The sequence below is a fragment of the Hyaloscypha bicolor genome (assembly GCF_002865645.1).
Source record: "Hyaloscypha bicolor E unplaced genomic scaffold K444scaffold_129, whole genome shotgun sequence".
Classification (NCBI taxonomy): domain Eukaryota; kingdom Fungi; phylum Ascomycota; class Leotiomycetes; order Helotiales; family Hyaloscyphaceae; genus Hyaloscypha; species Hyaloscypha bicolor.
This window is the reverse complement of record NW_020194631.1, coordinates 478,176-497,079: the sequence shown is the minus strand read 5'-3', so window position 1 is coordinate 497,079 and position 18,904 is coordinate 478,176. Positions and strand designations below refer to the sequence as shown.

Here is an 18,904-nt window from a genome sequence, read left to right as displayed (position 1 = left end):
ATTGAACGGCACTTCAGACTTGTATATTCCGGTCAAATTATGTGGGAGCAGACAGCATCTTTGTCTCACAATTGTGATCTGCAAGTTTCCTGGTCTGTGTCACCCAATTCACGCCTTCCCTTCACTAGTCCACCGCTCCTCCAATCAAGACAGAAGCTGTCGTTGGCAGCACCTCTCAACGCTGTGCGATGGCAGGCTTGAAAGCCATTGTCAGGACTCCCTAAAATCGCTGAAAAAGCATGCACTTGGACCTCCTGTATTTCAAGCCCAATGATATTGTTTTCTTCTGGTGACGTCAAGTCGCAGACCTGAGTGCAGGATCTGGGGTGTCTTCCGCCCTGGCGAGAACACGGCATGGCTCCGATGGGCATTACGCGAGTGCCTCGTGGCAATTGGCCGCCCCCTCGAGGCGAAGCGATAAAAGCTGTCGAGGCGCCCTCGAGTTGAACAGAGTATGTTAGCGAGTCTCTCTTAATAATCGAGTCTAATCCTACTCCCCTTACACTACAACTTTATGCTGCTATCGTTTTATATAATTGCCAGATGAAGATGATGGGTTTCGTCCCTCGGGATTTCCACGATGTTCCTCTCAAAGAGACGAAAGCGGGCACCATAGCGTCGATCGTTCTCTCTTTGGCTTCCATGGGTGCACTATCAGTGTGTCTCAGTAAGGAATCATCATCTGATCTTGCTTCTTCTTGGGAAATTGACCAAAAGGCAGCTCGACGCGTTCAAAATGTACGAGACTGGTCCAGACTCCCTTTAGTCTGCTGGTGTGAGTCTGTCTATAAAGTGCCTTTGACCCTGGCTCACAGCATTCAGTGGTTCTCATCATCTACGTTGACTCGATTTGCTTTGTGGCAGGGACTGCAGTGCTTTCTAATGGGTTTGGAGTCGACTCTTCCCATAAAATCTGCGAGCAAGCTTTGCTCTTGTGTTTAAGTTGTTACGTGACAACCAAAGTGAGTAGAGTTGGATGTCCAGTTGGCACTACTTGCTGATATTTCTCAGGTTGTAGGTACCGTCTGATCGTACAAGGAGTACCCGTCTTGCTAATCATCAAAGTTGCTTTATTACTTCCTGGTTGAGAGAGCAGTATGAATCTGTTCCTTTTATAACTGCGATTGGCTGAATAAGTGTCTCAGTACATCATCCGAAGGAGCTCGAAGCCGAGATTCAAGGACAAGTTGTATCTGTTCAACTCGTGTGGGATGTTGAGTAATTGGCCAGGTAATCCGTCGAAGAATCAAAGCTGACTCTGGATAGTCCCATACTGCGTTGTCATAGCGCTCAACTTTTACTTGTAAGTTAATGCCCCCATTACAAGTGATATCTAACAGAGGTCATCTAATAGCCGGTTTGCCAATTACGAAAATGGCTCCTGTCGTATTGGTATGAAGCGAGTGGCAATGATCCCACTGATAGCTTTTGATGTTCTTGTTAATGTATGTATCCATCCCTATAATCGAACCCCTCGCTGATAATTCAAGGTATATCTGACATCTCTCTTCCTAATCCCTTTACGCGGCAAGCCCTACTCCAAGTCCTTCTCACTTAGCATTAGCTGATCCCAGATAGCTCTCTACTCCTACAAGAACGATCGAAACTCTCAGGTTCGCACCATTGCTCTTCGGACTTTCATCGGAAGTTGTTGTACCCTGACTTCAAGTGTTGTGTGAGTATATTGACCTGCAAGTCCCTTTATAAATGCTGACTCCCCTGAAGTAATCTTACTGTTCTCCTGGTCCTAGTCGGCGAACCAGGATGGATATGCTTGATGTGCTGCAACACCGACAGTGAGTCCCCCTTCTTCGACCATCCTCCGCGCTCTTTACTAAGATCAACCTCCCCAGTACTGTTCAGCGTCCTCGTCCTTCACTGGATAACCTCCAAAGACAACGCCTCCACCATCTCGTCCCAAAACGGCGAGCAAATCCGCTCAATTCAACCCACCCCATCCCCAAAGCGCCTCGTTCCCCGGCCCCCTCTTTCCGAGATCGCCGCCTACGAGCTCGGGCTGCGCGAATGGCGGGAGGCAACAGGTGTCACGACCGTCGTGTCTGCGAAAGAACCAGACGACGAGTTGGCGTTGGACAGAATAAGTACCATTCCTCCGAATGTGGTCACCATCGAGACGGCACATATTAGGGAGGTTTCGCATGTTAGGCCTGATCGCAGGTCAATACGGACTGTGAGTGATGAGCAACAGAGCGGGAAGACTGGGAGTACTGATGATTTGTGTCGAAGGAATAATTCGCAATAATGTGACTTGATGTCCAGACTCTATATTTACGGTGCGTTGATGTCGGCATTATATTTGGTAGCCAAAACGCGGATATAAATATCTACATCTCTCATCCCATCTGGCTCCTCGACTCTCCTTTCAAGGTCTTGAGATTAGTATGTATCATTGTCCCAGAAACCCTGAACATTCAACTTGGAGAATGTCAACTGGCTGATGTGGTAAGGCCTTACATGCAGGTGAGAGGCCTCTCAGTTCTCTGAGCATCTTTGGCACAGACAGCATTGGGGTCCGCTGAGAAGTAGGTTTCCCGAATCGGGCCTTCACTCTTGCTGTTCACACAGACGCCTAAGCGAGCCCTGACCAGCCCAGAACGCCCAGCCTCCTTTTACGGAGTAGTAACCTCGTATGCTTATCGCTGCTTATCGGCGGGACATTTTTTTAATTTCTCAACACGGCACACATCTCCACGTCCCACTTCTCCAGCCAGCCATTGCGGCTTCTCCCCTTCTGCCCTTCTTCCCTTGGCGTACTAGTATCTGCCCTAGGAAAGATCCCCCACGAACTATTCGATTGCGTCTCGAGCTGGTGGTCGCCTTCCACTCCCCTCAATTGAATCTCCAAGAGCACGAAGATGCTTCGAAGATAACGCCCGCAGCGAGCAAACCGGTCCGGGCCAGCGCATGCTAAATACCCTGACAGGTTCTAGCCGATACGAGTACCAGTCACCGCTAATGGCCCTCTCCAATGCGACATTATGTGCCAATGGCACGGCACGAATTGCTCAAAACCTCACACATCACTCCAAATCCCTCGCTGCCTGCTCCACGACATATTGCTTTTCCAGAGCGTGGGCGTCGCGAACTTCAGGTATGTATAATGTGGTGCAGAACTGACGCGGAGATATTTCACGGCAGCGGAGAAAAAGGGACAGGCACAGCCGGTGTCGGCCTGATCCGGTCTCCAGCCTTGCAGAGCCTGGCGGGGTCATGCGATATGTGCTGTTTTCTCTCCTTCTTTTCTCCATCAGAGATTTATATACCGCATTTCTAGTGAATTTTTTTCCCTTCGTGGTCCGATCCCTAACAGATATTATACACAGATAATCTCCAACATTCATTACCATTTTCTGCTGGATTGTTGTCGACCCAACATCGCACGATGTCTTCCACCTCCCACCTTCGCAGTCTGAACATTAACAACATTAACCCCCACGTCAAGGAAGCCAAGTATGCAGTAAGAGGAGAGCTTGCTGTTCGGTCGGAGGAGTACAGAGCGAAGCTTGCAAAAGGCAACGCTGGCCTCCCATTCGAAAAAATCATCTCTGCGAACATTGGAAACCCCCAGCAATTGGATCAGAAGCCGATAACATTCTTCCGCCAGGTATTGAGCTTGCTTGAGTACCCGCCGTTGTTGGAACATGAGGATGTTCTGTTGAACCAATTGGGATACAAGAGTGATGTTCTTGAGAGGGCGAGGTGGCTGCTAAAGACTATTGGATCTGTTGGTGCATACAGTGCCAGTCCTGGCGCAGTGGGAATCAAGGATAGCGTTGCAAGGTTCATTGAAGGTAAAGCTTCCGGTCTCAAAATTATGGCGCCAATCTGACCATGATAATCAGAACGAGATGGCCACCCGTCCGACCCCAAAGATATCTACCTCTCTGCTGGCGCCTCTTCTGGGGTCAATACCCTCTTGCACGTTATCTGCTCCTCACCAAACACTGGCGTGCTTGTCCCTATTCCACAATACCCACTCTACACCGCCTCCCTCGCAGTTCTCGACGCAAAATGCGTCCCCTACTACCTCGACGAGTCGAAAGGCTGGGGAACAGATCTCGAAGCCATCAAGACGGCGTACAAGAAAGCTGTAGCAGAAGGAACAGACGTCCGAGCAATCGTCATAATCAACCCCGGAAACCCAACCGGTGCAAGTCTCGCCGAGGAAGATGTCAAGGCCGTCATCGAGTTTGCAGCTCAAGAGAAGCTCGTAGTCATGGCCGATGAAGTCTACCAAACCAACGTCTTCATCGGAAAATTCCACAGCTTCAAGGGCGTCCTGCGGAATCTGCAAAAGGAAGATCCTGAGAAGTACAAGTACGTCGAACTTGCGTCGCTGCACAGTGTATCGAAAGGCATGGTTGGCGAGTGCGGACACCGAGGTGGATATTTTGAGCTAGTTGGCTTTGACCCAGAAGTCGTGGAGCAGATCTACAAGTTCGTGTCGATCAGCCTTTGCGCTCCTGTTATTGGACAATGTTTGGTAGAGCTGATGGTCAACCCACCAAAGGAAGGTCAGCCTAGCTACCCGCTTTACAAGCAGGAATGGGATGGCATTTTCAGCGGTCTGAAGAAGAGAGCTACTGCTCTTTATGAAGCTTTTCAGGAGATGGAGGGTGTGGAGTGCCAGGTTCCCCAGGTACGTACTTTCTGTTTAAATCTTCTGCTATGATTATCTGTTTTTTTAACTCATCCCAGGGCTCCATGTACCTCTTCCCCACCATCAACCTCCCTGCAAAGGCCGTCGAAGCAGCCAAGAAAGAAGGCCGCTCCCCCGACGAATTCTACGCCTTCCGCCTCCTGGACGCCACCGGAGTGTGCGTCGTCCCCGGCGCTGGTTTCGGCCAGAAGGAAAACACTCTGCATTTCAGAACCACGTTCCTCGCTCCAGGTACCGAGTGGGTGGGTAGAATCACGAAGTTCCACAAGGATTTTATGGAGGAGTTTAGATGAAGAGGATGGCAGGATGGGAAGGAAATACGAAAATTGAGCGCTTTGGGAGAGGAGTTCCGGTAGATATCTTAGAAGTGTTGTTTGGGTAGGGTAAAATGGAAGGATATTTCCCCTCTTAACTCTGCACTTTTCGTGACTAGCCAATTTATTATTCGTACTCCTCTGTCGCACTACACATGCCAAACTGGACATGATGTTGCTGCGGGAAGGTGAAGTCTCTAGTTATTCTTCTCTTCAATGTACGAGTGGACTATGGCACATTGATTCTGTCTTGCGTGGAAAGCTGAATCTCGGAAACCAAACTTTACGCTGCATGTCCCTTCAAGTCCGGAAGGACCTGCGTACATTGGAATTTTGCACGGTGGAGTTGGCCATGATTATCTGGTACATTGCTTTTATTGCACATCCACTCACTGTCCCAACCACTTCTGGTAATCTTACATTGACAGTGTCTGGAATTTTGAGCGTGAATCTCAGGAAGAAGAGTTGCTTACCTATCGTAGCTTCATACAATACAATGTTCCAACTTTTCCTGGGACAATGAGATTACTCTACTCTCACCCGTTTGGTGAGAGGAGTTTATTTACAGAATAAAGTGTTGCAGCTGACTCTTCATAGCTTTTCGTCACCTCAGATACCTGATGCCAGAAAACAAGGGACTGAGATGGAACACGAATATGAGAGCAGGAATGGTCATAAAATATTTCTTTGTGTGCAATTAGTGCTATGCCTAGGAAGCGCCTTCTTCGCTATGCAAATTTCGTAATGAGGCCCCATATTCACAATAACCTGCGCTCAAATAAATTTATCTCCTTAACGCCATCTCTCCCCAAACCAATGCCAGTTGATATCTCCAGTGCAACTCCAAAGCAACCCATTATCTCTTCTTACTCATTGGCTCGAACGCATCATCATCATCAGAAATCTCGTCGTCACTCAGTTCTCTCGCCGTCGAAGCCTTTGGCTGCTGCGAGAAGTTGAGCTGCGTCTGCGTCTGTGTCTGTCGGCCCTTTGCAGCAGCAGCAGCTCTCTTTGGCTGCGACTTGGCAGGTGCCGGTGCTTCGTCCATCATAATAACATCAGAGTCATTATCTTCATCATCACTCGGTTCTGTAACGGCCTTCTTGCGTCCTCTCGCTGCTGGAGCCTTTGCCGGAGCCTTGGCTTTTGCTGGTGCTCTCGGCTTAGGAGGAGCCTTCTTTGCAGGGGCCTTCTTGGTTGCTGTCTTCTTTGTCGTCCCGGAGACCACTGATACGTCATCGTCGTCACTCAGGAGAGAGCTAACCTTCTTGCGCCGACCAGCAGGTGCATCTTCTTCGTCTTCCTCAGCTCCACTAAGCTCAACAGCACCCGGCTGATTTTCCCACGGTCCGTCCTCATCAGAGTCCCAGGTTTGGGGGCGAGGCCTAAGCTTTTTGTTCTTCGACTTCCGCTTCAGAACACCGGCCTTAAAGAGCTCCTCCTGCTGCGTACGAATACGATCCATATTAGATTCAAGTTCTTCATCTGAATCTTCATTCGCCAATAGCAATTGCTTGACTTGAACCGCCAAGTTTTCGTCGACGAACGTCTCCATGGCAAGCTTGTCTTGCTTATCTACAAATTGAGTAACCGCATCTCCGAAGGGCTCTTGGGGAAGAATCTTGAGAGATTGAGCAGTCAGGAAGTCGTGAACGAGTTTCTCGACTTTAATGGTGTCCATCTGCTCCATGGCAGCTAGGACGGATTCTTCTGGCATGTCATTTTTGGCCCCATCTCTCTCTAACCACTATTAGTAGGTCATCATACTATAAAGGTTCAGACACTTACTGCCACCGGTCTTCTTTCGATAGAACTGGACAACGTCACTGCAATTTGCGACCTTGCCAACGAAACGATTTGAGAACCTCTGTGGATTTTCGACATCGAATTTGCCTCCGTCTGGTGCTGAATACTCGATCTTCAGTCGAATAAGCGGAAGTGGAATGTCTTCGGGTGCAATATCTTCATCCTGAATTGCCAGCCACTCATCCGTTACCTCTTGTATGAGCTCTTCAACAACATCCTGCAACTTCATGCCCAACTTGTTTCTGTTATCCTTGAGTTTGGCAAGTCCTTTGAAGCGAGGATCGGTAGAGAGCACCAATTCTTTTGTGATAAAAGGCCGGACCGACTTGATTCGGAATTTTTCCACCTTCAACTCCCTGCCAGTAATATTAAGGATCGCAACATGCTTGGCAACAGCTTCTCCGGGAACCAAAGAAGTAGCTACGGATGATCCAGGTTGCATAACATGAAACCCCATTTCTTGGTTTTCATATGGGTCGATAATGCATTCGTGCTCGTGGCCCCAAACTACCAGATCTAAGAAATCGGGTAGGAAATTTTCTGGGAGGTAGTTCGTATCGCTGTGGGCGTGGTGGTTTTGATGAACAGCCATAATATTGTACCAATCCTTTTGCTGCACACGGGGCGTGAAGAACTTCACGTTGCCTTCCCGGAAGGTTCTGAATAATCGTTCGTCTCTGACATTGCTTAGTCCATACAGAGCGAGCTTTGTTGACCCCTTCTGCAGCAGAACTGGCTTAATCTCGATCTTGTCATTCTGAGCGATACGGCCGAAGTAATTTAGGAGCCCTGAGACTTGCAGGAGGTCCAAAGAACAGTAGTGGCCATCTCCAGAGGGGTCATCATGGTTGCCGTGGATCGAAAATACGGGTATAGCAACATTGATGTCAGGATCTTCGTAATTGACGTGAGTGAAAGCGCCATCGAAAATGTCGTTGGCATCGCACATTAACTGCAGTTCACAAGGCTTTTCTCCCAGGCAGTTCTGTCGAAGTGATCGCATGACTTGGTACATTGATTTTCGAGAAGGTTTGTTGTCATGGAATAAATCCCCAGCTAAGAGCACCATGTCCACCTATAAATTATCAGAGGGTATTCCATCAGATATGGGGAGGCCGTGCATCTTGAGTTCGTGCTAACTGCATTACTTCGTCGAAGCTTCGCCAGCTATCGTCCTTACGGATAGGATCTCGCTCTTCATATCCCACATGACTGTCAGTGGCAACGAGGATACGAATCGTATCCGCGGCTGAAGAATGGTTAGCAGAGGAGGGTGAGGTGCAAAGAGCAAACGAACCGGAAGGCATCTTGATATCTTGATGTCTAAAGCGGCGTGCCACACAGCATCCTCAAATATTCTTTCTGATTACGGGTCTCGATAGAAGGTGGAAAATGGTTGTTGGGAGGGGGGATGGTCTGAAATAATTTTTTGAAGTTTGGTGGTTCGCGGTGGTGATCTTCCTTTTATGTTCGCAGCCTTGGGGAGACGCGAGGTAAATTTAGCGCGTTTATCAATTCCAGCCCCTGTAAATTTAGCGAGCTAGGGAAATTTTGAGGCATCTTCGGACGACGAGATTCAACATTGACCCTAAGGTTTGACTGGACAATGTTTCCCACACGAGCGCTTCTTGCGCGCTCAGTCTGGAAAGGTATGGTGATATCCGCCGATTCGCCCCCTCTAAATCAACTGCTGACCATTAATAGGACCAAATATTGTACCGTAAGACACTCAGACGCTCCAGACAGCATTCACCTTCTTACCCACCTCCCAGACTCCCAATTCAACGAGTTGCCCCAGGCCAGAAAGTCCCACCTATAATGACTCAAGCCCGATCAGCGACTATTCTGCCGAACTTTGTGGGACTGGTTTTTCAGGTACACAACGGGAAAAACTACGTCGATGTCGAGATAACAGAAGACATGGTCGGGCATAAGCTAGGGGAATTCTCACCGCAAGACCTTCCTGAACTACAATAGGAAGAATTGGGTTATAACTGGTATCTAGGACGAGAAAACCATTCTCATACAAGCAAAGCAAGAACAAATAGATCAGACGATTTACGTTTGGCGATGGCGTTGTAAAGGAAGTACAGAATTGTCAATGGGATTTTGGGCGTATCATAAATGGCTTAAAGTGTATTGTATATTACGAGGCATGAGATTCCTACATGCCACACTGGAGGGGAAGGAGCCGATTATGGCTTCATGTCTGTCGAGGGTCCACCAGCCATATCTTGTGAGGGAAAGGGTCATGGAAAACTACAAGCAGTCAAAAGAAGTCACAAGTAATTATCTGCGACATGGCATGGAGATATCCCAATTCATTTGTTGTGCCGCCGTCCGAAGAGTCCTCAGTCATTGACTGACAAATCACGCCCAAATGGCAGGCTTCAGCGACACCATACCAATGCCTTCCTTAACGCCTTATTGTCTGAGAAACGCCACCCATATCAGGTTGCCCAATTTATCTCTCCCAAAGCCAAATCGCATGTCTAAACTCCTCATCTGTAGAATTCGCCTCTTTTGACGTTGACTCCGTACTCCCCAACTGCCATTCCCAAATCCTCCATCGTCAGGACGGTCCGGTTCTGGCTACCACCTTGACCACCACCACCATAACCTGGACGTTGAATACCCAAAGGCCCACCTCTGCCTTGCTGTTCCTTACTACCAGGCGCTGCCGCAGGTTGGCCGGGCACGGGAAAGCCTGCAGCAGCTCCTAGATTGCCCATCGGATTGTTGGCATTAGAAGAGTTTGAAGACCGAATCCGAGAATATTGGTAAGCATCCGCAGCAATGTCTGCGATGAACTTTTGAGTAGCGAGCGCAAGAAGGCGAGCCAGGCGTGGGTCGGTTTGAGGCGGTGGAGGAAGACCGGCTTTTGTAAGGTAGTAGTTGGTAACAGCATCGGGAATCTTTTACACCAGGTTAAAATGAACATCGTGCATGAAATGGGCTCACTTACTATTGGGGCATAGTCATCCATCTTAGCAAGGAACTCCTTCAGCGACGCATCCTTTCGCGTCGGAAGCTTTGGTTCGGGAGCCGGCGCAAGAGGATCGACCTCTTCATCGTTCTTATCGACTGGAAGGAGATCCTTCGAGGGATCAGGAGAGTCTGCGTTCGCCATGATGGATGTTGAATGTTCTGATATGATGGTGGAGAAGCGGTTGATGTCGAGGGCCACGCACGTGATCAAGATTAAGCGCAAACGCCTGTTGATTGCAGGCAGATAAAAAAAGTTCTGCGGAGAATCTTCAGCCTTGTCACAACCTTGAAGTAAACACATCAACACTCCTTGTCAGCACCCAACACCATGGCTGACCGTCGTCCAGAAGAACAAGAGATGTCTCGCGCAAAGCGTCCGAGGACTGATGATCCTTCCCAGAACCCCTACCTGGCGCATATGTACGAAGCTCAAAATGAATCTGATTACAACGGCTACGGCACATCAAATGGCAATGGCACCAAAGCTCGCACTGGACTCTCAGATTTCAAGCGCCATGCTACTACGGCTTTACAGGCGCACAAGGCGGAGGACGGTCCAAACAACCCTTTCAACAACACACCACTCTCGAAGCAATACTTCAATATATTAAAGACTAGACGCGATCTTCCGGTCCACAAGCAAAGGTCAGTCACTTGAATGTCCGCCCCTCGTATCTCTATTGACCTTTTCGTAGACAGGAATTCCTTGATATGTTTCACAAGAGCCAGATTCTTGTCTTCGTTGGTGAAACCGGTTCTGGTAAAACTACACAAATCCCCCAGTTCGTCCTCTTCGATGATCTCCCTCACTTCAATGGAAAGCTGGTGGCATGTACACAACCTCGGCGAGTGGCTGCAATGTCCGTTGCGCAGCGTGTGGCCAACGAAATGGATGTCAAACTGGGGGACGAGGTCGGATACAGCATTCGATTCGAAGACGTATCTGGGCCAAAGACGATCCTCAAATACATGACCGATGGTATGCTTCTACGAGAGGCTATGCATGATCACAACTTGACAAGGTATAGCTGCATCATCCTTGATGAAGCTCACGAACGTACCCTCGCAACGGATTTATTAATGGGATTGCTCAAAGAGGTCGCAATGAGACGTCCCGATCTTAAGATCGTCATCATGTCAGCCACTCTTGATGCACAGAAGTTCCAGCGGTATTTCAACGACGCGCCTCTCTTGGCTGTTCCAGGACGAACACATCCGGTTGAGATCTTTTATACACCCGAGCCCGAACGGGATTATGTCGAAGCTGCACTGCGAACAGTCCTCCAGATTCACGCCACAGAGCCCGAAGGAGATATATTACTGTTCCTGACTGGAGAGGAGGAGATTGAAGATGCATGCAGGAAGATCAGCTTAGAAGCAGATGAGATGATCAGAGAAGCTGATGCAGGACCATTGAAAGTTTACCCACTCTATGGCACTTTGCCTCCACAACAGCAGCAGCGGATTTTCGAGCCTGCACCATCACCAGCCCGATCTGGAGGTCGCCCCGGACGAAAAGTCATTGTTAGTACAAACATTGCCGAAACCAGTTTGACCATTGATGGTATCGTTTATGTTGTTGATCCTGGCTTCAGTAAGCAGAAGGTTTACAACCCTCGCATCCGAGTCGAGTCTTTGCTCGTATCTCCCATTTCGAAAGCTTCTGCCCAACAACGAGCTGGTCGTGCAGGTCGTACACGCCCTGGGAAGTGTTTCCGATTGTACACGGAGGCTGCCTTCAAGAAAGAGCTCATAGAGCAAACGTATCCGGAAATTCTTCGATCCAACCTGGCAAACACTGTATTGGAGCTCAAGAAGCTGGGTATCGATGATTTGGTGCATTTTGACCTTATGGACCCTCCGGCTCCCGAGACCCTCATGCGAGCCCTCGAGGAACTAAACTATCTCGCCTGTCTCGATGATGATGGAGACCTCACTGCTCTCGGCAAACTTGCTTCGGAATTCCCGCTAGATCCATCCCTTGCTGTTATGCTTATCTCCTCGCCCGAGTTCTATTGCTCCAACGAAATCCTCTCCCTCACTGCCCTGCTTTCAGTTCCGCAAATATTCGTCCGACCTGCCAGCGCAAGAAAACGTGCCGATGAAATGAAGGCTCTCTTCGCACATCCAGATGGCGATCACCTAACGATGCTCAACGTCTACCACGCATTCAAGGGCCCAGAGGCGCAAGCAGATCCCAAACGATGGTGTCACGAGCATTTCATCAGTCTGCGAGCACTCCAGTCTGCGGACGACGTACGCCAGCAATTGAAGCGGATCATGGAGAAAGCTGAGTTGGATCTGGTCAGCACCGACTTCAATGACAAGGACTACTACACCAACATCCGGCGTGCATTGGTTGCAGGCTTCTTCATGCAGGTCGCAAAGAAAGAAGGGTCAGGAAAGACATACAAAACTGTCAAAGATGATCAGAGCGTTTTGCTGCACCCAAGTACCGTTCTTGGCGTCGATAGTGAGTGGGTTGTCTACAACGAGTTTGTGCTCACGACGAAAAACTATGTCCGCACGGTGACCTCTGTTAGACCGGAGTGGTTGTTGGTGAGTCCCCTGTTTGAAGCTCAGCTTGTTTACTTCCGCCTCTGAACATTTGCTGACTCGCTGATAGGATATCGCACCTACTTACTACGATCTCGAAACCTTCCAAAAGGGAGAGGTGAAGATTGCATTGCAGCGAACTTTGGACAAGATCAAGAGAAAACAGGCCATGAAAGGAGGGCGATGAACTTGCTGTGTCCCCCCCCCCCCCTCCTCTTTTTTTTCGTTACCCCCCGCGCATAGGGAGTTTCAAATCTGGGGCAGATGGTTTAGACATTGTTTTATGCGGAGTTCCTAGAGGTTTGGATGGCCGGCCAAAGGATAGAGATCCAATCTGTGGAAGAAATCTGTTGCATGGAGAGCGTGGAGTAATTGACTAGCCTCCGAATTCGCAGGCTGCGTCAATCAACATAAAGCAATAGCATAAAGCATCCGACATCTTCCATAACGCACGAGTGTAAGGTGACAAATTTGTTGAATTTGGTAATAGTTGCTGTGCATGTCTGACGTTTATGGCGCGGTTATTGCGCGTCTGGAAACCACCAGGAAATGGCTCTGGTTCCAATTTTGCGGGGTGGTGAGTTGATGATGTAGTGTCGAATGGGAAGTCATCCGAGGGCTTTCATGTGAGGAGACGTTGTGTACCGTGACCAGCCTAGTTGCAGAATCGTCGTTGCCGCCTTCCTGATGTTCTCTGTGATACCCCTCTTCGATGCCACTTGTGGAACTCGGCACCTGCCGGCTGCTTCACGAGCCCTGCTGGCAATAATTCGAGATCCAATTTTTCAAGGCAGCTTACCCTGGGAATGGAAAGAGGACTACATGTGATGGGACGCCGCTCAGGGTCGGATTCCCCCACATTCTTCTTTTGGCGATGTGCTTGGACCACCAGACGGCTGTTTGATTTCGATTTCGATTTCGATTGGTTGATTGATTGATTGATTGATTGAGATTATTTTGTAATTTGCCCAGTTGTCTATCTGACAAGTCGAGATGGGCAGTCGGGAGGGGAAGTATCTGATTTCGACGTAATCTGACATGTGGTTCTGTAGAGTTATTGATTGCTGAGAACAGTAATTGTTTCCGTCCAGCCCTGCCCGCGGAACCCTTTCTTACACAATCAGCTCGCCTCTCGTGGGAGAGGGGGCAGGGTGATACCGCAGAACGCCATAGGGTACACAGCAGCAGACGTGCATTTCAGCCCGGCACTTCACTTGGCCATCCCTGACGCCCCCGTCTTGAACCATTCGACCATCGTCGATCCGTGGGTAACGCAGCATAAATTTTCCTCATGATTGTAGTGCTATGGTGGAACCGGTGTGGGTTGCGTGCACTCGAGCTATCAAAGTCCAAAGAGCGGGGCAAGGGCTTTTGCTACAATTGTGAGTTAATAGCATGAAAACTCGTACACCGGTTTTCCTTTCCCACCAAGCAAGTCTTTCGACAAGCAGCTGGCCCTCAACTTGGTCAATTCTTCCAGCGATTCGACGAGCAAAGGCGTTGTGGCGCCATTTCGAACCCAGAAAAGGGGGTAATTTGCCGAGCCATTTGCGTGACCAGACGAGAGACGTTCATTGCTGAAGTAGGTCCCTTTTGGGGGTCTTTGCACTTTTAAGGTTGATTGCGCACAAGTTCCTTGGACGTCATCGCCGATATAGCGTGAACTAAGTGTACAACATCTTATGGGAATTCCTTGGTAAATGTGGTGAGGCACGGAAGTTCCGGGCTGGCACAGACCAGAGAGCCAACAACACGAGCCTCTCATTGGCTTTCACACCCTGTCTGTGGCGGTCGCTCCATTTAATTCTCATTGTATGGCGTAGCGGCCCGCCAACGGCCACTAAAGAAGTCTTTGACAACGGCACGAACGAGCCGGAGACCACCATACGGCCCGAGGATTGCTGCTCTTTAAGATCCCGAAAGACGGCCTGGACTTCTTCTTGTTACCCCTCTTTCTCGCTTCCCAAGACTCCGGCTCTTCGTTCCAGTAGCAACTTAGAGGTGGTGGCCAGCGACTTTGGAGGCCCTTTCGAAGGTGGAGCCGAGTAATCCTTCTTCGAGCTTCGGAGGCGCCATGCCGCCCCAACAAGCCGTGGCGGTCTGCCAGCGCACTGACACAGTTCGCAGACACGTGGGAAAAGACAGGGGGACGACTGTGATGGCACTGATGGCAGGCTCACACTTCAGGAGATCCTTGCCTATCTCCACACACCCACTTTTGTTTGGAACATTGCTGTGCATGAGTCGCAGGGTTGATGGTTTGGTGTGATACTGTTCCACAACCGCAATACCACGGTATCAGAAAGGGATCATCAATTTCAATGATCCCCAAGGTTCAGACACATGGCGTTTTCTCCAGGGTTGAGGACGACCCCTTCTTGACTCGCCGTGCAGGGAGTAGTCTTGTTCAATCGGTTCTCCCCCATGAGTCCACAATAAGCCAAGCTAAACAAAGGGCCTGGATGTGCAGCCGCTCACTGTGCCGAACCTCCATTGAGTTTGGATGAGGAACCTTCAATGCAGTCCACCACCTTCGACATGCTTTCCAACCTATGATATGAATGACTTCGTACATAGGTACGGAGGTACTTCGCCTGGTACCCATCCGCAAATGGATGCTCCGTGAAACCACGAGAGAATATGGGCTAATGGCTGATGCATTGCCGTGAAAAAAACATCTGTGGATCCCGATTCCTGAACCTTGAATGGAAGATAAGGCGGCCGAGGCAGCCATGGCTGAGCCTGGAAAGCTTCTGGATCGAGTGATGCCGTCAAAAAGTACGTCTGCAAGTAGAGTCAATTTGCCTTTCCGTTTAGGGCAAGCGATCGAATCGTGCTGCTGTTTCATGATGGAGTGATTGCACGGCGGCGTCGGACGCAGAGAGAAAATTCCAGCACACGATGTTCCAGCTTTCGCATCATCGAAGCTCTTGGCCCGGAGTGGGGATGCCACCAGCACACTCCATCAGCGAATTTCGCTAAACGAGCCTACCCGAGAGAAAGTCTGTGTTTTTTGCGATATGTCCAGGACCCGCTAAACGGAAGTCAATGACTTTGCCTTCTATTTATAATAGCACAAAGCATACTGCTTTCAAACTCGAGCACATAAGATAAAAGAAACCAAATCGAGTTTGAAAACCTTATTCTAAATAGTTGGGGTATCCGTTCCGCTGCCGCCAGGAACGAGTTTCGCTAAAAGTTAAGAACGTCAAAAAGTCCCACATTGCGAACTTATTTGCCCTAGTTAGATATTTATACGAGTTAAACGAACATTTGGACGATTGTTTTAAAAGGGGTAACTTAGATATCCCAAAGAGGAATTAAGTTTTATCATTCTGCGTGGCAGATTATTTCAGATTAAACCGAGGAGAAAATCCGCGGAGGAAAGTCCGTTCCCTGCGGCAACGGAACGGATAAGGTAAAATTATCAAAGTTCGCGTTAGTGGATAATTGTTGGCGAAATGCTCTAAAACCCAGATGTTCTCGGGTAGCCTCGTAAGCTCCGGGAGGGCGTGGACCAGGGCAAGGTGCCGCTGTCAGCCCGCCATCCGTACTGTAATAATAGGGCTGCCTCGAACAGAACATGGCCGGGGAATTTTGAGCAACCACTTTGGGCAGGGGGCAGGGGGCTGCGGGGCGAGGCATGGGCCAGACCGCCTATATATCCTGCCATGCGATCTCTTTTCTTTTTCTTGAGTTGAGGTCTCGACTTCCTCTCTTCAGTGCTACTCCTGTCAAGCTGCTGGACCTTAGATTTTGTCTATTAGGACTCTGACATTGTCAAATCCGCCTACGCCACAATCTCGTGGATCAAAACGCTTTACTGCCAGCGGGTAGTAGTCCATCAAAATGAGTGGTTCCGGAGGTTATTATAAGTACAGATGCAAGTACTGGTTGACTTACAATTGCCCCAACTGGGTTTGGGTCAACAATGCGCCCTGTGCCCACTGCCTTGTAAGCCCTCACTCCTCGTGCTGGAAAGGCATAAACTAACGCCCTGTTAGGCAGACGGACGTGATTCGGATGTATCCATGATGCCTGGCCCCTTTCGCATCTCTCGAGAAGTATACGTACCGCAGCTCGAAAACGGCTCCCTTCACTACACGATTATGGAGATTATTGCCGCCAGCGACGCGGATAGTGGATGGGCAGTGAAAGACCTGCCATCCCAGCCTTTTCCCACCGCAACAGGACCTTCAGCTGTGAGCTTCACAGCAATAGATGATACCCAGAGGGTTTCCAAAGCAGGACCCCAAGGTCAGGCCGGTGCAGCAAGCTGGACCGGCACCAGCGTTCATCTCGATTAAGCCTTACGGAGATGGATTAGATCAATCGACGTTCCCACAGTTCCAACGGAGAGGAGAGGCCTGATTCGACAGAGGCGGATTCGATGGACCTTCACTAGAGCGATACTACCCGGCCAGAATGTGTGGGGTTGACTGGTCTTCTTTCTTTGCTACTTTTTCTGCGGAGCGAATCATGTAAATTCACGACACTCATTTTGGGAGGGATTGGACACCCCCACAGAGCACAGACTCTGATTTGCTAGCATTCCAGAATGGACCGAGATACATTTTAATGGAGGCAAGTCCTCGAACGAGCATTTGAGCGGATGAAACGTTAGCACTAATAGCCCAAAAAAAAACCACATTCAAAGATTTGCAGTCTTTGCCCGCCATCTGCACTTTAAGAACCCTGATAGCTCCATTTCGCAAACTTGGTAATACCACGGACTGGGAGCCATGGGATCAAAGGAGGTTCTTATATCCAGGGACACTTTCCGGACCCCACAGCACCAGCAGTGCAGCATACGTTCATCAGCACTGATTTTCTGGACGGGTATCGGCCAGCTATGACTCTCGGCGAATATCATCACCAAGGGGCAGACGATGACGGAATTTAACCACCGACAGTGCGAGGCATAGATAGAAGAAGACAACAAGTTCCAACACTAAAGGCGAGATACTAGGGAGATGCTTAACAAAAAGAAGATCAAACCCCGGACAGAAAGAGGAACTCATTGGCTCATCCATCTTTGCCCGAAAGCTTGACGAAAAAGAGCTTAAAATCCAGATTGGTCCCTTTCCTGACGGCCACTTGCACGCTGGACAGGGAGAACGCGCTGGGGAAGGTCAACAATTCGTGCTAATCGAGCCAATAATCAGTAGGGAGGACTGTCCACTACCCTGATGGTTTGGACTCGATGATGCAAGAATGGGGCCGCGCATGCTGCGTGAGCTCGGAAGATCAAATGGGATGGCCACAGCTGATCGAGCCTGTTAGAGCTGCATAAAGTCGCTGCAGGCAGGACAGAAGGCCGCTCTTAGAACGTCTGAACTGGATGGAGGGGCCAAATCTGAGTTCTGACAGAATCAAATTGAGTTTGTGACCTCCACAATCTTAAGAGCGTGGCCCATTTTTGGACCCTGCTCTGTGTCAGCAGCTCAGGCTCAGGAGTGGAGGCGGTTGAATACGGAGTCAATCCTAGAGTGCAATAACGTTCGGGAGGAGCCGTCATTCTTGAGGACGTTGCCACGTTGCCGCCATCCCTCGAAAAGACCGCTAAAATATGTCATCACGTGGGGATGAGGGAAACCCTGGACCCCTCGGGTGGCGCTTGTCGCTTGTAAACACACTTCACTCCCAACCTCCGAGGCTCCCCGGTTTGGTTATGGAATGCTCTGAAACCCACTGCCGGCCCTGCCAACATTGCTCCGTAAAGACAGCCTGACTTCCCTGTTGCAGATGCGGCGACAGTGCTCGAAGAGGTCAGCTTGTCAGATTGCCATCGAATACCGTCCTCCGATCTCGCTCTGGCCTCGTGCTCTCCTCCTAGGAAACCTTCCGTCAACGCGTAGGCCCCGGCTCTGCTGCCATGGGTACATCTTGCAGACCCCCACCATGTTAATATAAAGATGCGGTGCGGTGCCCTACCCTTCGCTTTTACCCATTGTCCACGGACCTTCCATAGACCGCCATTTCTCCTACGACTGCTGCCCCTCTGACAAATCTTACAAAGCTCATTTCTTCAGCTGCTAGACACGTAGGGGTAAAAGTGGATTCTGCTGAACTCAATTGTTTTCTCTAACGCCATACACTGCTTTCTTGCGAGCTGATGATACCCCCCAGCTCGACAGATCCTCGAGCACATAACTATTAAACCCACCAATAGGGGGTTTAAGTTGAACTCGACGTTCTTTAATCTTCTCGACTTGGTGCAGATTGCACCATGCATTTAAAGAGCCACGCTGAAGAGGACACTGCCAGCTTGGCAGTCCAGATCACTGGAGCAAACACCACGTAAAGTACACAAGCCCAATTGTTTCGCCGGCCCACCTTTCTTGCCACTCTGCTTCTGGTGCAATGCTCCCTTACGAGTCTGCTGCCAGAAAGAGCTGATGTATTAGTTCGGCATCATTGCACAAAAGGGAGCTCTGTAGGAAGATCAAGTAGTTGAGCATCAATATTTTCTCCCTTGGCAATGAAGTAGCAGTTTCAACATCACCAAGTTCACACTACTCTGCATGAGTGTATTCTGCTTGGCTTTGTTTGTCTTGAG

General features: G+C 49.5%; 7 protein-coding genes across 7 annotated transcripts; 5 read left to right on the top strand and 2 right to left on the bottom strand.

Annotated features, from left to right (window-relative positions):
* Window positions 1-228: 228 nt before the first annotated feature.
* K444DRAFT_110101 (uncharacterized protein) lies at window positions 229-2,529 on the top strand. The gene is made up of 12 exons (XM_024870312.1): window positions 229-667; window positions 722-775; window positions 823-962; window positions 1,012-1,014; window positions 1,066-1,095; window positions 1,146-1,218; window positions 1,267-1,303; window positions 1,355-1,445; window positions 1,579-1,613; window positions 1,752-1,796; window positions 1,854-2,191; window positions 2,248-2,529. The coding sequence occupies exons 1-11, from the start codon at window positions 544-546 to the stop codon at window positions 2,146-2,148; spliced, it is 927 nt and encodes a 308-aa protein (XP_024731555.1). The 5' UTR covers window positions 229-543; the 3' UTR covers window positions 2,149-2,191; window positions 2,248-2,529.
* An 874-nt stretch (window positions 2,530-3,403) lies between these two features.
* On the top strand, window positions 3,404-4,974 carry K444DRAFT_646145 (mitochondrial putative alanine aminotransferase; the record flags this gene model as incomplete). Its single annotated transcript, XM_024885172.1, has 3 exons — window positions 3,404-3,812; window positions 3,864-4,660; window positions 4,720-4,974. The coding sequence occupies 3 exons, from the start codon at window positions 3,404-3,406 to the stop codon at window positions 4,972-4,974; spliced, it is 1,461 nt and encodes a 486-aa protein (XP_024731554.1).
* A 691-nt stretch (window positions 4,975-5,665) lies between these two features.
* K444DRAFT_569777 (DNA repair exonuclease) lies at window positions 5,666-8,250 on the bottom strand. The gene is made up of 4 exons (XM_024877244.1): window positions 8,099-8,250; window positions 7,923-8,050; window positions 6,784-7,876; window positions 5,666-6,735 (listed from the first exon to the last, which is right to left on the bottom strand). Exons 1-4 carry the CDS (start codon window positions 8,106-8,108, stop codon window positions 5,852-5,854), a joined length of 2,115 nt encoding a protein of 704 aa, XP_024731553.1. The 5' UTR covers window positions 8,109-8,250; the 3' UTR covers window positions 5,666-5,851.
* A 132-nt stretch (window positions 8,251-8,382) lies between these two features.
* K444DRAFT_618009 (ribosomal protein S19/S15) lies at window positions 8,383-9,340 on the top strand. The gene is made up of 4 exons (XM_024881235.1): window positions 8,383-8,450; window positions 8,506-8,521; window positions 8,574-8,753; window positions 8,807-9,340. Exons 1-4 carry the CDS (start codon window positions 8,408-8,410, stop codon window positions 8,847-8,849), a joined length of 282 nt encoding a protein of 93 aa, XP_024731552.1. The 5' UTR covers window positions 8,383-8,407; the 3' UTR covers window positions 8,850-9,340.
* Window positions 8,919-9,965, bottom strand: K444DRAFT_667317 (transcription initiation factor IID, TAF10 subunit). Its single transcript, XM_024887282.1, has 2 exons — window positions 9,767-9,965; window positions 8,919-9,716 (listed from the first exon to the last, which is right to left on the bottom strand). The coding sequence occupies exons 1-2, from the start codon at window positions 9,929-9,931 to the stop codon at window positions 9,303-9,305; spliced, it is 579 nt and encodes a 192-aa protein (XP_024731551.1). The 5' UTR covers window positions 9,932-9,965; the 3' UTR covers window positions 8,919-9,302.
* An 86-nt stretch (window positions 9,966-10,051) lies between these two features.
* K444DRAFT_109843 (putative Pre-mRNA-splicing factor ATP-dependent RNA helicase PRP43) lies at window positions 10,052-12,789 on the top strand. The gene has a single exon (XM_024870311.1). The coding sequence runs from the start codon at window positions 10,501-10,503 to the stop codon at window positions 12,391-12,393; it is 1,893 nt and encodes a 630-aa protein (XP_024731550.1). The 5' UTR covers window positions 10,052-10,500; the 3' UTR covers window positions 12,394-12,789.
* Window positions 12,790-16,194: 3,405 nt separating this feature from the next.
* K444DRAFT_539453 (uncharacterized protein) lies at window positions 16,195-16,652 on the top strand (the record flags this gene model as incomplete). The annotated part of the gene is made up of 2 exons (XM_024875631.1): window positions 16,195-16,299; window positions 16,350-16,652. 2 exons carry the CDS (start codon window positions 16,195-16,197, stop codon window positions 16,650-16,652), a joined length of 408 nt encoding a protein of 135 aa, XP_024731549.1.
* Window positions 16,653-18,904: the final 2,252 nt, after the last annotated feature.